This window comes from Embiotoca jacksoni, unplaced genomic scaffold (assembly GCF_022577435.1).
Source record: "Embiotoca jacksoni isolate LCO1_2020_lvr unplaced genomic scaffold, fEmbJac1.0.p SCAF_37, whole genome shotgun sequence".
NCBI lineage: Eukaryota > Metazoa > Chordata > Actinopteri > Embiotocidae > Embiotoca > Embiotoca jacksoni.
Window position 1 is genome coordinate 3625382 of NW_027185389.1, and position 16351 is coordinate 3641732.

General features: G+C 40.5%; 1 protein-coding gene across 1 annotated transcript; it reads right to left on the minus strand.

The window, feature by feature from the left end:
• Nucleotides 1–454: 454 nt before the first annotated feature.
• LOC138208391 (uncharacterized) lies at nt 455–13592 on the minus strand. Its single transcript, XM_069166232.1, has 8 exons — nt 13492–13592; nt 13130–13190; nt 12989–13046; nt 9265–9324; nt 8397–9038; nt 8258–8296; nt 5513–6709; nt 455–4601 (listed from the first exon to the last, which is right to left on the minus strand). The coding sequence occupies exons 3-8, from the start codon at nt 13029–13031 to the stop codon at nt 2518–2520; spliced, it is 4065 nt and encodes a 1354-aa protein (XP_069022333.1). The 5' UTR covers nt 13032–13046; nt 13130–13190; nt 13492–13592; the 3' UTR covers nt 455–2517.
• Between the last annotated feature and the right edge of the window lie 2759 nt (nt 13593–16351).

Sequence of the window (16351 nt, forward strand, 5' to 3'; positions counted from 1 at the left end):
GGAACAAGCTCCTCCTCTGATGGAAGAAATGTTCTCATCAAAAAAATACCAAAAAACAAAAGTTACAGGCAAAAGTGTTGAATAAAAAAAATTTCTTTGAGTAAACTGGATTATTACAAAGCACTTTAAAGTAGAGCGACTCATTATGCAGGAAAATGTCAAGAGTTATGATGTTATTTATGCTATTTTCATGCCTCTGTAAAAAAGTTCAACTTTAATGAATTATTCACTTGTTCCGAGGATGAACTGAGATGTTGGGGGTCAAAGGTTAACGTTCAAGGTCAGACCCTCCCATCCGGCCACAACGTTCTTCTGAACGTGATATCTCAGAAAACACCTTATAGGGAATTCCTAAAATGTGACGCAAAGTGCGCTTGGATTGGAAGATGAACAATTGTTCTCTTGACACTTTAAAGTGGACCATTCTGTGTTTTCCAGCTTTATAATCTGGGCTGAGCTCGAACAAATCGGTTTCTGCAATCAGAATAAATGCACATTTAGGAAAGAAACAATTGATTATTTATTTCAGTTCAGATGTAAAAAAAAACAAAAAAAACCTAAATACAACAAGTTTGAAAATGTCAAAGAAAGAAATATACATAAAAATAGATATACAGCACATTCTGCATGTAAAACGGAAACTGAAATTATGTACTATCTACTATATTGTTTGCTGCTTGGCATTATTGTAAATCTAACATTCAGGCCAATAAAGAAAATAAAAATGAAATAGAAATGAATAAAAATCCAAAGATTACATTGTGAGATTATTGTGAACATCAATCTGCACACAAACAGATCTGTTTTTTGTTAACTGTTCTTAACTGACTTGTGATTCAACAATGTGTAAAAATTAAATCATGTAAGCTCATATTTAATAGAAAATAGACCAAAGTCAACATTGTTTTATGTCAAATATGTGCTCCTTTTGAATTTGATGGCATCATCATGTTTAAAAAAAAAAAAGAAAGCTGCAACAGGTTCATGTTTACCACCGTGTTGCATCTCCTCTTGTTTTAACAACACTCTGTAAACGTCTGGGAACTGAGGAGACCAGTTTCTGGAGTTTTGAAAGTGAAATGTGGTCCCATTCTTGCCTGATTATAGGATTTCAGCTGCTCAACAGTTCAGGGTTAGTTTTATGTTTTCAATGATTGACAGGTCTGGACTGCGGGAGGCCAGTTTATCAGCGGACTCTTCTACTAGAGAACCATGCTGTTGGAATACGTGCAGAATGTGGTTGGACGTTGTTCTGCTGAAATAAACAAGACCTTCCCTGAAAGAGACGTTGTCTGGATGGCAGCATATGTTGCTCCAAAACCTGAATATATCATTCAGCATTAATGCTTCCTTCCAGATGTTCAAGCTACCCATTACATGCGCACTTAAAAAAATTTCCCCTCGGGGATTAATAAAGTATATACCTACCTACCTACCTACCTAATGCATCCCTGTACCATCACAAATGCTGGCTTTAGAACTGAGCTGATAACAAGCTGGATGGTCCCTCTCCTCTTTAACCTGGAGGATGCAGCGTCCATGATTTCCAAACAGAATCTCAGATTGTGATCCATCAGACCTCAGGACAGTTGTCCACTTCACCTCAGTCCATCTTCAATGATCTCGGTCCAGAGAAGGCGGCGGTGTTTCTGGATCATGTTTCTATCTGGTTTCTTCTTTGGAGAGTTTTAACCTGCATTTGTGGACGCAGCGATGAACTGTGTTCACAGACGATGGTTTTCACAAGTGTTCCTGAGCCCATGCAGTGATTTCCACTCCAGAATAGTGTGTTTTTAATGCAGTGCTGCCTGAGGGCCCGAAGATCACCACCATCCAATATTGGTTTCCAGCCTTGTCCCTTGTGTTCAGAGATTTCTCCAGATTCTCTGAATCTTTTAATGATATTATGAACCGTAGACGATGAAATCCACTAATTCTTTGTAGTTTTACGTTGAGGAACATTATTCTTAGATTATTGAACTATTTTCCCAAACAGTCTTTCAGAGTGGTGAACCTCTCCCCATCTTCACTGCTGAGAGGAAATCATCTTTTTATACCAAATCATGTTACTGATATGTTGCCATGGTAACCTGATTAGTTGTGAAATGTTCCAACAGGTGTTCTTTTGTTGATCCTAAAATAGTAAAATAATTTTCATATTTTTTGAACAGTGTTGTTGGCATGAAATTTAAAATGAGCATATATTTTTCATAAAACAATAAAATGTCTCAGTTTCAACATTTGATATGTTGTCTTTGGTCTATTTCTAATTAAATATTGGTAAAATATTATGATTTGCAAATCATGACTTTCCTTTTTTTTATTTACATTTTACACAGCTTCCCATTTTTTTGGAAGCAGAGTTTTAGTTCTTGGTCCACCAAGATCTAAGGGTGTTAAAGGGAGAGGACACCCTGAATGATATTTTTCATTATATGAATATATGAATGAATAATTAAGAGACCAAGTGCAACCCCTGTGAACCTTTAACACCTGACTGATGAGTAAGAGGTTTGCTCATGTAATCCTGCAGGGCTGCTCCTCTGGGGTCAAAAGTTTCTCTTTCAGTGCTTTCATCTGTTGTTCATGTTTTCTCTGCAGATCTTCCATCTCTTCTCTGTTACTGTCTTCATCTCCGGCCAGAACTTTCTGTTTCAGCTCATTCATTTCTTTTTCATGGTTTGTCTGCAGTGCATCTATTTGTTCTTTCTCATTTCTTGTATTTTCTTTCAGAAGCTTTTCTTTCAACTCGTCCAGTTGTTCCTCATGTCGTTTCTGTAATTGATCCAACTTTTCCTTCTGATTTTGTTGCTGTTGAGCCAGAAGTTTCAGTTTCAACTCATTTATTTCTTGGTCATGTATGATGGAGTGCTTGTTCCTTTCCACTCTCTGGTCTTCTTTGTTTTGTGTCAGCAGTTTCTTCTCCAAGTCTTTCATTTCTTCTTTGTGTTTTTTTTTCAAACGATCAATCTCTTCCTTTTCTTCTCTTTTGTTTTCTGTAGAAAGATGTTTTTTCCGGATATTCACCTCTTTTTTGTGTGTTTCCTTCATTGTTTTAAATCTTTTCTTGTTGTCTTTCTTTTGAGTCAGAAGTAGCAGTATCAAGTCAGCCATTTCTCCTTTGTGTTTGCCCTGCAGTTCATCCATTTCCTGCTTCAGGCTCTTTTCTTTGTGTGCTGACAGATCGATTAATCTTCCATATTCATCCTGCTTGTCGTGTATTTCTTTCTCATGTTGGTGCTTCAGATCCCTCACTTCCTTCATGTGTTCATCTATCAGAGCTGCAAAGTCTTCCTCCTTTTTCTCTCTGAATTCATTGAATTCTTCAGCTTGTTTTCTGGCCTGCTCTTCAAACTGCTTCTGCATTTTCTCCATTTCCTTCTTGTGGCTCTCCACTAACTCTTTCTGCTTCTCTTCCTGTTCTTTTCTGATTTGATCCTCTTTTTTTCTTTCACGTTCAAATTTGTCCTTTTCATGGACATATTTTTCCTGGAGCTTCCTGATTGTCTCTTGTTTCTGTTCATCATGTTCTTTTTGGTTTTTACAGAGTTCCCGGCGTTCCTGATCCCAGGTTTCTTGTTTTTTCCTCATCTCCTCTTGATACTGCTCCATCGCTCTGTCAGTTGTTTCCTTTGATTCTGATCTCATTCTTTCCTTCAGAAGTACAATTTGTTTTTCCCAATCTTGTTTTTGAATTTTTTCCTGCTGTCTCTTCCTCCTGTCTTCCTCTTCTCCGATTTCTTGTTCTTGCTTTCTCTTCTCACACATCTCATTGATGTTGTTCTTCAATTCTTTGAGTTCTCCCTCTTTTTGTTTTCTCTCCTTTTCAATTTTTGCTTCCTGTTCTTTCATTCTTTCTTTCATCTCTTTCATTTCTTCCTCATGTGTTCTCTCCAGCTCTTCCCTCTCTCTCTGCATCTCTTCTTCTTTCTCCTTCAGGATTCTCTCCACTTCTTTCTTTATCGCTGCCTCAGCTTCTTGCAGCATCTCATTGGTGTAGCAGCAGCCTCCATTTTCCTTCACCATGCTGTCAATCCTTGTTATCAGCTCACTGACTTGTGTGTGGTTTCCTTTATCGTAGTTATTGAACAGGTGGTATCTTCCTCCACAGTCAGCGATCAGTTTCTTGCAAGATTCATGACATTTTTGTTGAACATAATCATCAATGGAAAGTCCATTATATTTCAGTGTATCTCCTCTCGTGAAAAGAATGATGGTGAACGTCTCTGAGTTTTTCCCAAAGACTTCATTGATGAGTTTCAGTGTCTCCTTCTCCTCTGGAGTGAATCTGCCAATCTGTAAGACCAACAGGAAGACATGTGGTCCTGGAGCCAGAAGACTGATGCATTTCATCATCTCATCATTCACCTCTTCAGAGGACAAAGTTGAGTCAAACAGACCAGGAGTGTCGACCACAACAACCTGACGACCGTCCACTTCACTCTGGGCTTTCTGACAACGTTTGGTAACTGATGTTTGACATTCGTCAGCTTTAAACTCTTTCCTTCCTAGAATGGTGTTTCCTGAGGAGCTCTTTCCACTGCCAGTCTTCCCTATCAGCACGATCCTGAGAGGCTCTGAGCTCTGCTTCTCTTCAGCACCTACGAAGCAAAAAGACCCAGAATAAAGAACAGACTGAGGTATAGTAGTGGTGATTAAAAAGTTCAGACAGTTCCTGTTGCGGACAAACGGAGTGTCGCACAGTGATGAACACAGTACAGGGAGGAAGCAACGAGCTTCATGAGGAAGTATTCAGAGTGTCTTCTCTTGATCGACATCATCACTGAGTTCCTCACGTTAACGTGACCGCTGGTACGTGAACATTAGTGATGTCACCGTGGAAACCTGAAACTGGAGCAAAGAAACAGATTTTGGAGGTCAAACTCTGGAAATCATCATCTGTCCTGAGACCGAAGAAGAAGGAGCGTCATGTCAGGAGACACCAGGTGGGTTTTTTCTTTGACGCTGGTGGAAGTTGTGTCACCGTGAATTCGTCCCCAGAGTCAGACTGTCAACACCGAGTTCCACTGGGAACCTTCTGAGGCGCCATGGCAACGCCATTCTCCAACATAACACGCCCACTCACAGTGTGTTGAAAACGGGTGAGTTTCTCACTCTTGGCAACACAATTGTAGCTCTCCACCCCCCAACTCACATGATTGTGTAGTGGAAATCACTGCATGGGCTCAGGAACACTTTGTTGTAAGCGGGTGTGTTGAAGATTTTATTTTCCCCAAAAAGTTTGACCCAAAATCGGATGTTCCTCTGCTCCAGTTTCAGGTTACCATGGTGACATCACTAAATGTTTCACGTACCAGCGGTCATGTTAACCTGTTGAACTCAGTGTTGATGTTGAACTCTCAATACTTCCTGAGGAGGTTGTTTCTTCCTTCTGCTCCATGTGCATCACCGAAACTCTCTCTGAGCTTATTGATCGCACCTTGTAATGTTGAGAACTTCAACAAAGCATAATTATTATTTGTATATGAAAATAAAAATGAATTGTACTTACAGATGACTGTGTTTTTTGGCTTTAGGTTTGTAAGTTCAGCCTGTAGTTTGACGATGTGTTTCTCTAGTTGTATGATCTTTTTTCTTTGGGCATGAACAAATGCTTCAGTTGTGTAGCTGCACAGTTTGTTTTCACAGGGTCTCTGTATAATTTCTTCTAGACTATTAAACATTGTGAAGACTTCTTTGGCATCCTTAAGGTTGACAACAATATATCTCTCTCCACAGCTCTGACAGAGATCCTGGATGTCTTTGTCTTTTGTTATGAAGTTAAGAACAGCTGGATGTTTAGGATCTGACTCCACGGTGAACAGAATCAGGGTGAAGTCGTTGACTCGAGAGCTGAATGTGTTCTGGAGGGTCTCCAGCTCTCCCTTGTCTTCATCAGTGAGGGGACCCACAGGTAGGACCAGGATGAAGACGTGGACGCCCTCAGGACCACAGAGGGAGACACAGCTGAGTGATTCCTCCATCACCTCCTCCGGAGGTTTTCCATACAAGGCGGGCAGCTCCACCAGGGAAACCCGACGTCCACACACCTCTCCCTGATGTTGAACACACTCCGATGAGTCGGAGACTGAACGAAGCTCCGTCTCTCCTAAAATGGCCTCGATGGCTGAAGTCTTCCCCGCTCCTCTCCTCCCACAAACAACCAGGTTCAACGAGGGTTTCATGACTTCAGTGAAGGTGAGGAAGGTTCCTCTGTTCTCATCGGCTGTTTCTTCAATCTTCTTCATCAGTGATTCGTAGTTATCTTCAAACATGTTGTAGTATCTTCCTCCACAGTCTTTAAGGAGTTCATTCACAGAGGAAGTCATTTTCTTCTTGTTTGTCACGATGACCATCGAGTGCTTTAAGGCATCTCCACCAAACAAACTCAGGATGAACTTCAGTCTGTGTTGGTCTTCTTCCTTAAAGTCAGAAGGTTCCACCAGCAGCAGCAGAACATTTGGTCCTGGAGGACAGAGACTCAAACATCTCTTCATTTCTCTCCTCATGATCTTCTCAGACAGACTGAACACATCTGCTGTTTTCACCACTATTGTTGGTTTTCCTCTCCTCTCTCCACAGGAGGCCACGGTGTGACTGGATGTCAAAGGTTGTTGGTGATAAAAACTTTGGTGTCCGATGATGAAGTTTCCAAGTTTTGTCTTTAGTTTTTCACTTTTCCCGAACAGTACGATCCTCAGTGAAGACGCTGGAATACAAAAGAGAAATGATACCAGATGAAATGAGATGTGTTCATGAAAACGCCACCAAAGACGAGGTTTGGTACATAAAGTTCAGAGACTGCTCCTGTTGCGTATGAACGGTGAACAGCACCATGACGTCCACGGAGCCGGGCTACACGAGAACCTTAGTGAGTTAAACCTAAGGACAGAGACTCAAACATCTCTTCATTTCAGCTCTGACTTCTGTTATTGACAAATTGAAGATGTCTGGAGTTTTCACTACTTTGAATGGCTTTCCTCTCCATTCTCCACAGGCTTCCTCACTTTGCTTGTTTGAATTGAATGTAAGAAATGAAAGTGTTTTTCTCTCGAACATTAATTTGAAAAGTATCTTCTTTTTTTCTTCACTTTTTCCGAACATTATAATTCGGAGTTCATGAGCTATAAAAGAACAAAAATAAAACAAAACAAAAACTGGATTAAAAACTGTAATGAGAACATTTTGATCACTTTTGATCAATTTATCACATGTACTGTAATCTGTGTGTAATTTAACAGAGACATGGACAGTATCCAAATTCATGCCTCCTTCAATTTGAATACATGAATCTTCTCAACGTTACATAATTAGCATGTGTGTACGTTTGTCAGTTTGATATAATAGAGGCTTGGAGACACCAAATCGTTCAAGGATTTTCATGTATTTTTCTTTTGAGTCTGGAGCGTTAATGCAGTTTTTCTATGACATATTTGGGGGCTTGTCCGGGATTTCTAACCCCGTCTCTGTTTCATTAGAAGAAAACAATTTATTAATGATTGACAGGCTTTTTTGAGAAAGTCAGAGGATTTTTCACTTTTGGGGAAGTGAAGGGTAATAAGTAATACTTGTTTGTTGTTAATGTTGATTATGATTGGGATAATTAGAAAAGCGGAAAGTTGCAAATTTTCTCTGTCTTTATTATATGAAGTGCCCTGAGATGAGTTATGTTGTTGATTTGGAACTGTATCAATAGAATTGAATGGAAAAGAAAAGAAGTTGACCCTGTCCCCATATCCCAACACGGATCATTTATACTTTTCTTCTGGTTCTTTTTCTTCTTCTACTATTTAATGGGTGATGATAGCCAGCCTCAACTTCCTGTAATTGGTCTGAAAGTCCAAAGCATCAAAAAAGATGTTTTCACACCACAAACGAACCGGAATATGGGTTAGTTTGATCCGGACCGAGACCACCTCTTTTGGTCAGAACTTGTCTGGTCCATACCATCGTCCGAGGCTTCTGTCACACTGATGGTTTTGATTCGGATCAAACGAGGTCGGTGTGAAAACAACTATGAAACATGTTTTGCTTTTTCACACATTTTGTGTCACCTACTTCCACATGTTATTTCACGGTTCTGATGTTTTTAGTTTACACTGTGGGAAATAGTAATAATAAAGAAAACAGTAAAAATAAAATAAACCCATGAATGAGCTAGTGTGTGAAAATCTTTCCAGGTACTGTGCTCCATATCTTAGTGCTGTATTATACTCATATAGGGTGCATGTGAACAATAATGATGTGTTTTACTTACAGTGGTGGGATGGGGTAAAGATCCTGGAAGCTTTGGTCTCTGTAAAAGACACAATGATGTCAGGTTTATCAATCTGATCCTTCTGTCATTGGTGGTAATTATGACATTCTTTTTAACGGAGTTACTGTTCTCCACTTACCGACAACTTTTGTAGGATTTGAGTCAGAAGTGACTCGTTCTTTTGGTGTCGGGATTTCTTGATCAGTAGCCCAACTTGGCGCTGCATCCTCAAACACATCACAGCTCACATGTCCATTGTTTTCTTTTGCAATTTGACCCAGACGTGTTAACAGCTCTGGAAGTTCAAGGTTCTTCCACTCCAGATGTCTGTATCTACATTTTCTGATCATGTCTTTTAAGGGCTGGACCATCACATCTTCTTCAATGAAACTCAAGCCCTCGTCTCTCGGTGTGGATATCAGTACGAGCGAGTGATAGAACGATCGATCACTGAGACGTGTCAGGATTCTGTCGAGCCTCACTTTTATCTCCTCTGTGAAGTCTTCAGGCTGCAGAACCAGCAGGAACACGTGAGGACCGGGATCACAGAGTTTCACACAGACTTTTACATGTTCTGTCAGTTTGTCTTCAGAGATGTTTGAATGCAGCAGATCTGGGGCGTTGATGAGGACTATTTTCTTCTCCTTTAACGGACCGCTGACTCTCAGAAAGTGTTTTGGTTCTTCCTCAGTGTTGGACACAGTCGCTCCCAGTATGAAGTTCATCACCTCTCCCCTCTCAGACCAGCTGTTCCCCAGCAGAACGATCCTCAGCTCAGACACTGGAAAGAAAACACTGAATTAGAAAAACCAACATCCTGATGATTTTGTCCACTTTCGTACACTAAAGTTTGGTGGACTTCAGTTAATGTGTTGTTATCATTCTTAAAACTTTCAAAACCACCAGTGAACTTGCAAAATTGTAAAAAATGTGTATTCACCTTCAGACACTGTATTTCTAGATGTTAATATAAAGAGGAATTCCTCTTACTCAGTTCACCAACTTACTGTTAGGTGGCAGAATTTCATAACTGCTGCTGCGCTTCATTGGTTGAAGAAAACCTGTTGCTGTCAAAGACACATGTCATTGATTCATACATATGCCATATTTAATCATCCATTAGATGCACACAGAGTAGTGAGGCAATAGTTCATTCAACTATGTAAACAGTCACACTTAAATAAGACTTAAAAAGAAACATGATGCTTGAAAATACATCAGTCAGTTAACTGATTCATTGTGTCCAGAAGAGTCGCTCACACACGGTGGATTGTCTGTAACTCTTTAAACTAGACTCAATCACATTTAAATCAGAGTGATCGAGGAGCTTTGTCTTCACTTCTGCATGAGGTCAATCATTGTTGATTCTAACCTTTGTGGATTGGGAGAGACTGGAGACATTTGAATTATCTGTGGGAAAATTATCAATCTGTCCTGGGTGATCAGATCACTGGTAGTCAGCTTTCAGTCGTCACTGTGAGTGTTGTTGTTGTTGTTGTTTTTCTACTTCCTGGTGCTGCAGGTGAGCAGCAGACGGGTGGGTGGAGATAGAGGCGGCGAAGAGTTGAGATCTGAGTGTACTGAATGTACAGTGCATCCGGAAAGTATTCACAGCGCTTCACTTTTTCCACATTTTGTTATATTACAGATTTATTCCAAAATGGATTAAATTCATTTTTTCCCCTCAAAATTCTACACACAATACCCCATAATGACAATGTGAAATAATCTTTTTTGAAATTTTTGCAAATCTATGAAAAATCAAAAATGAAAAAAATCACATGTACATAAGTATTCACAGCCTTTGCCATTACACTCAAAATTGAGCTCAGGTGCATCCTGTTTCCACTGATCATCCTTGAGATGTTTCTACAACTTGATTGGAGTCCACCTGGTAAATTCAGTTGATTGGACATGATTTGGAAAGACACACACCGTCTATATAAGGTCCCACAGTTCAGTGCATGTCAGAGCACAAACCAAGACATGAAGTCCAAAGAATTGTCTGTAGACCTCCGAGACAGGATTGTATGGAGGCTCAGATCTGGGGAAGGGTACAGAAACATTTCTGCAGCATTGAAGGTCCCAATGAGCACAGTGGCCTCCATCATCTGTAAATGGAAGAAGTTTGAAACCACCAGGACTCTTCCTAGAGTCGGCCGCCCGGCCAAACTGAGCGATCGGAGGAGAAGAGCCTTAGTCAGGGAGGTGACCAAGAACCCGATGGTCACTCTGACAGAGCTCCAATGTTGCTCTGTGAAGAGAGGAGAACCTTCCAGAAGGACAACCATCTCTGAAGCACTCCACCAAGCAGGCCTGTATGGTAGAGTGGCCAGACAGAAGCCACTCCTCAGTGAAAGGCTCATGACAGCCCATCTGGAGTTTACCAAAAGGCACCTGAAGGACTGTCAGACCATGAGAAACTAAATTCTCTGGTCTGATGAAACAAAGATTGAACTCTTTGGCCTGAATGCCAAACGTCATGTCTGGAGGAAACCAGGCACCGCTCATCACCTGGCCAATACCATCTCTACAGTGAAGCATGGTGGTGGCAGCATCATGCTGTGGGGATGTTTTTCAGCAGCAGGAACTGGGAGACTAGTCAGGATGGAGGGAAAGATGAATGCAGCAATGTACAGAGACCTCCTTGATGAAAACCTTCTCCAGAGCACTCTGGACCTCAGACTGGGGCAAAGGTTCATCTTCCAACAGGACAACGACCCGAAGCACACAGCCAAGATAACAAAGGAGTGTCTTCAGGACAACTCTGTGAATGTCTTTGAGGCCCAGGCAGAGCCCAGACTTGAACCCGATTGAACATCTCTGGAGAGATCTGAAAATGTCTGAGCACCGACGCTCCCCATCCAACCTGATGGAGCTTGAGAGGTCCTGCAAAGAAGAACGGGAGAAACTGCCCAAGAATAGGAGCCAAGCTTATAGCATCATACTCAAAAAGACTTGAGGCTGTAATTTCTGCCAAAGGTGATTCAACAAAGTATTGAGCAAAGGCTGTGAATACTTATGTACGTGTTATATTTTCGTTCTTTATTTTTAATAGATTTGCAAAAATTTTAAACAAACTATTTTCACTTTGTCATTATGGGATATTGCGTGTAGAATTTTGAGGAAAAAAATGAATTTAATCCATTTTAGAATAAGGCTGTAACATAACAAAATGTGTAAAAAGTGAAGCGCTGTGAATACTTTCCGGATGCACTGTAGGTGGTGTCGAGTTGCAGCTAAGTCACTTGAGGGCTTTTTTTATTCTAAAAAATCTTTTAAATATGTAAGTTTGAGGAACTTGAATTTAGAATTTTTGAAGTATATTTGCATCGATTCTCAAAATGAAAGGACTCAAGGATCGCAGCCAAAGAACACGTTCAGGACATCCCTAACTTTAACAATACAAGTATTCTCCTGACACCTCTGTTGCTCACTTGGACCATGTTTTGCATTCCTCAGCATCTCGATAAGAGTCAGCCTCTTCAGGAGATCCTGACTCACCTGTCTGCTCAGCTCACCTGCATCCAACCTGGACGAGGCTCCCTCTGCTAACTCCAATAAAACTCCAAAAATTACTGTGCTGGCAAAACTCATTTATTTCCCTTTTAAGATGTGGATTCAGGCCACGTGGCTGATTTGATGGGTGTTGTGAATTATGAAATATTACAGAAGAGGGTGTGGAGGTTTACGGACTCGGTCCTGACCGCATCACTGTTGTGCCAATAATCACGTTAAAACACCCTCGAGTATAATATTATGATTATACAACGAGTTACCAACTAAATGAAATATGCAATCATAATGTTTTCATATTGTGGAGCCATTCGCTCTCAAAATAGAAACCTTTTTGTTAGTGTGACCGCCGTTTCCAAGGCAACACATGGAGGTATGGCTAACAACTGGAAAACAATCAGTCACGTCAGTAGACTGTTTAAGTGCGTGACTATCCGTGGTGTTACGGTACGGGTGCTCGGAGCGACCAAAAAGGACCAAAAGAGACCGGACTTCACCAAATGGGTCGTTTAATAGAACTATAACAAATAGAAACTACATTATATTACATATTATATGAAACTTTATTCTAATTCTATATTCCCATTGAGGAGGAGTGATATTTCTAGTGATGAGCAGGATGTGATGTCATGAGGATTTGTTCCAGATGTTCAGACCAATCAGATCTCTGGGGCGGAGCTACTGGTTGTTTAATTCTTCACGAACCGACACAATAATCTTAAGATGCTTTTATTTTGAAATCTTGTTTTGACGCCGCGGTCTGTGTCCGCTTCCTGTTTTTTTGTTTTTCTGTCACAGTCGTCTCCGGTGCAGTCATGTCATGATAAACTAAAGTGAACGATACTGGACTGAGTTCAGTCAGTAAAGTGTCAATCAAACAGGTGTCTATCAAATCCCACCAGCTTTCAGGGGTCAAATCCATTGTTACATTGTGAAGTTCCTGTCTCAAACATTTGGTGTGTTAACAAATTCATTATCTCTGACTTGATTTAAAACATGCTGTCATTCACTTTTTTTTAAATCACAGTGAGAAGCGGTCTCTGAGGACTTCTGCTTTGCTGCCTTGTTGTTAACATCCTCCTCTGCAGAAATACAGAACAAAACTGAACTCGTGGTACGCTGCCATTTGTTTTCTTTTTTTTCAGTAGCAAATAATGCAAAATGATCATCTGCAGTAAAGTTTTATCCACACTGATAAAGTCTGACTGGACTCACCTGCTCTTGCTCTCGCCATCCCATAATGCTCTGCTAAAAACATGGTGGACTAACTGAGCTGCAGGAGAAAATAGAAAGACTTGAGTTCTCTTCAACCAGTTAATCAGCAACACGGTCTCTGGACGTGCAGGTGATATTTACCTGTCAGCGTTTCAGCAGCGTGTCCTCTGATCGTGACGAGTTCTCAGAAACACGTGACCTTCTTCACCAGACAAGAACAAACATGTCAGGATGCAGCGAGAGTGAACTTCAGCTGGTTGTTGGCAAATCAAGTCAAAGCTGTTCTTTAACATCTAAAACATGTCCTCAAGTACAGCAGGACAAGAAGACGTCTTTCTGTATCGAAATCTATTTTAAAGGGTTAAAATTCAACAACAGCTCAAGTTTAAGGATGAAGGAGGAGCCAAGTGAAACCACCGACGTGTGATGGGTGTCGACATACTTTGTCTTCCTGCTCAGTCACCGAACTTCTTTCACTAAAAATAATCCGATCGGAAACTCACCTGATGATCAAATGATCAGCTGTTCGTTCTTCTGATCGATCAGCTGTCAGTTCTTCTGATCGATCAGCTGTCAGTTCTTCTGATCGATCAGCCGTCAGTTCTTCTGATCGATCAGCTGTCAGTTCTTCTGATCGATCAGCTGTTCGTTCTTCTGATCGATCAGCTGTCAGTTCTTCTGATCGATCAGCTGTTCGTTCTTCTGATCGATCAGCCGTCAGTTCTTCTGATCGATCAGCTGTCAGTTCTTCTGATCGATCAGCTGTCAGTTCTTCTGATCGATCAGCCGTCTTTATTTCTCAGTTGGTTTGAAGGACTCGACAGATTAAAATGTTGCTGCACCATCAGTCCGGGACGAACGAATGAAAGTGAAAGTGTTGTTTTAATAACCCGTGACAGTTAAAAAAAAAAAAAAAAACATTTGAAGGACACGTGACGGTAATTAATGTGTGTATTAGAAAAAAAAACAGGAACATACATATTTTTATTATCTTTTTTTAGATCTCAGATGATTGATTTCTCTCACCTCGTTTTTATTTCTAAAGATTTCTCATCAGTTTAGTAGCTTCAATGTAAACAGAAATAAAACAGTCAGCACCTATAGATTTCTGTATCAAACATAAATAACAATAATAATAATAATAACACATTTTATCTTTATAGCACTTTTCAGGACACTCAAAGACCCTTTAAAGGTTAAAATAATCAAAATGACACAATAAAAGTATAAATCACAATCAGGTTTTAATCAGCTGATAACAGTAAAAACAATAAGAATGAAACATGAAAAGCAGATTTAAAAAGGGTTTTCAGTTGTGATCAGTTTCGTCTCAGAAAAGCATTAAAAGCTGACCCGTCATATTCTTTATCAAATTGTTTTAAAGAGCCAAATACTAAACAGAGAATCTGACCAATGAAGCATCGCAGGAATTGAATTGATCACTCTAATGAATAAATGAAATAACTGACTTGTGATTAAATAAAGTTAGTGAGGCTGGAAGCAGTTTTATTGCTGAATGAGTTGAACCTTAAACCTTCAGATAAAAAAGTAATAACGACCAAGTGTTTGGAAAAATGAAGAATATCCAGGAGATGGAGGATTATGGGATTAAAACGTTATTCAGCCGGTCGGCTTCGATCTTCACCTGTGAAATAAAAACAGCAAAAGTTCATCATATTAATACTGGAGTTTAATTTGTGTTCCAACAACAACGACGGAAAGACTTCCTGGATATGTTGAAGCTGCTCCGTCAAACAGGCCTCAGGTCGGCCAGGGAAACCAAATCGGACTATTTCACCTTATTTTCAAAGCAGGTCAATTTCTTCCCCAAACGCTGCCATGTCGAGTGACTTCAAACGTCACTTCAGAGCTCGAAAAAAAAATAAAGTATTCATATCGAACCAAATCACAGCAGCTGGGAGGAAAATATACTCCTTTTTAACAGGAAGAAAAACCTCCAACAGAAGCAGGCTCAGAGGTCGTGATGTTACGAGGTGTGCCGACGCTTCGAAGCGTGTGTCGAGTAACGGAGGGGGCGTGTCCTCGAAGCGCGTGTCGAGGCTTGCTTCATTTAGGGGAGGAGCCAAAAATGATGACGTCCGAAGCCTCGCTGCCCGGCTGTACCACGTGACTGCTTCGGGAAGTGGTTCAGATTTTGCCGGGAGGTTTGACAGCAATATAAACCCCTCAGGCTCCATTCAAAATGTGGGTTGTTGGTGGAGAGTTGAGGTCAGTTGAGAGTTTGGAGAGTTTGGAGAGTTTAGAGAGAGAGAGATAGTTTGGAGGTTTAGGAGAGTGAGGAGAGAAGGAGGTGATAAGATGGAGCCAGCTAGGAAGAGGAGGATTTCCCCTGTGTGGGAACACTTTGATTTGATAACTCCTAATAAGCTAAATCTAACTCTATTTCAGACACATTAGGTTTGCTTATCAAGAACTGTATTTTTCACAGTTTCTTATTTTATTCAAAGGTGAGGTGTTTATTGTGCTCCAAGGAGTTGGGGTACAATAACAACACCTCATCCATGCTGAGGCGTTACCGTGCCTTGCATGAGAATAAGGAGGAAACTGGAGCTTCACCCAGCCAAGGTAAGTCATTACAATATTACAAATGCACCATCACAATTTTTCCCTGTTCACTTTTGTTTATTGTGCAAATAAAGACAGGTAACAGACACTGTATTTATTCTCTTTTAACCAGCCACCAGAAAACCAGAGCTGGATGAAGCCCTCGTCTCCATGATAGTGAAGGACACACAGCCCTTCAGTATTGTGGATGATGTTGGATTCAGGGCATTTGTGTCCAAACTGGATCCTAATTATGTCCTCCCTACAAGGCAGGTATGTATGGGTGCATGCATGAAACAAATGAGTACTTTATTGTGTCTCACAGTTCAGCACTATATGTTTTTTCCTTGAGGCTCTGAAGGCCATGGTGGAGGCCAAGTATGAGTCAGCTAAGGAGAAGGAGAAGGCTAAAGTGGAAAAGGTGGCTGCTGTTAGCCTTACTTCTGACATGTGGACATCCACAAAACCAAAAACTGTTGAGAAACTGTTATTTCTGAATAAAAATGAATAAAATGTCCCCTGTCCTGTACATCATTGTCCAAGTTACACAAGCATATTCAGTCCCCTCTTCCTCGTTACACAAACACTTCCACTGTCCTCTGCCTGCTGAAGCCCATGCCATTTTCCTAAAGTGACAGAAAAACATGATTACACAACCTGCCATATCATATGATACGACCATTTTGGGAAAATTTACACACAGAATACATTCAAAAAATATTTTATTATGCACATATGTGATAATTTATGTACAGAAATTATTTGGTCATACATTTTTGTAATTCATAGTCATTCCCA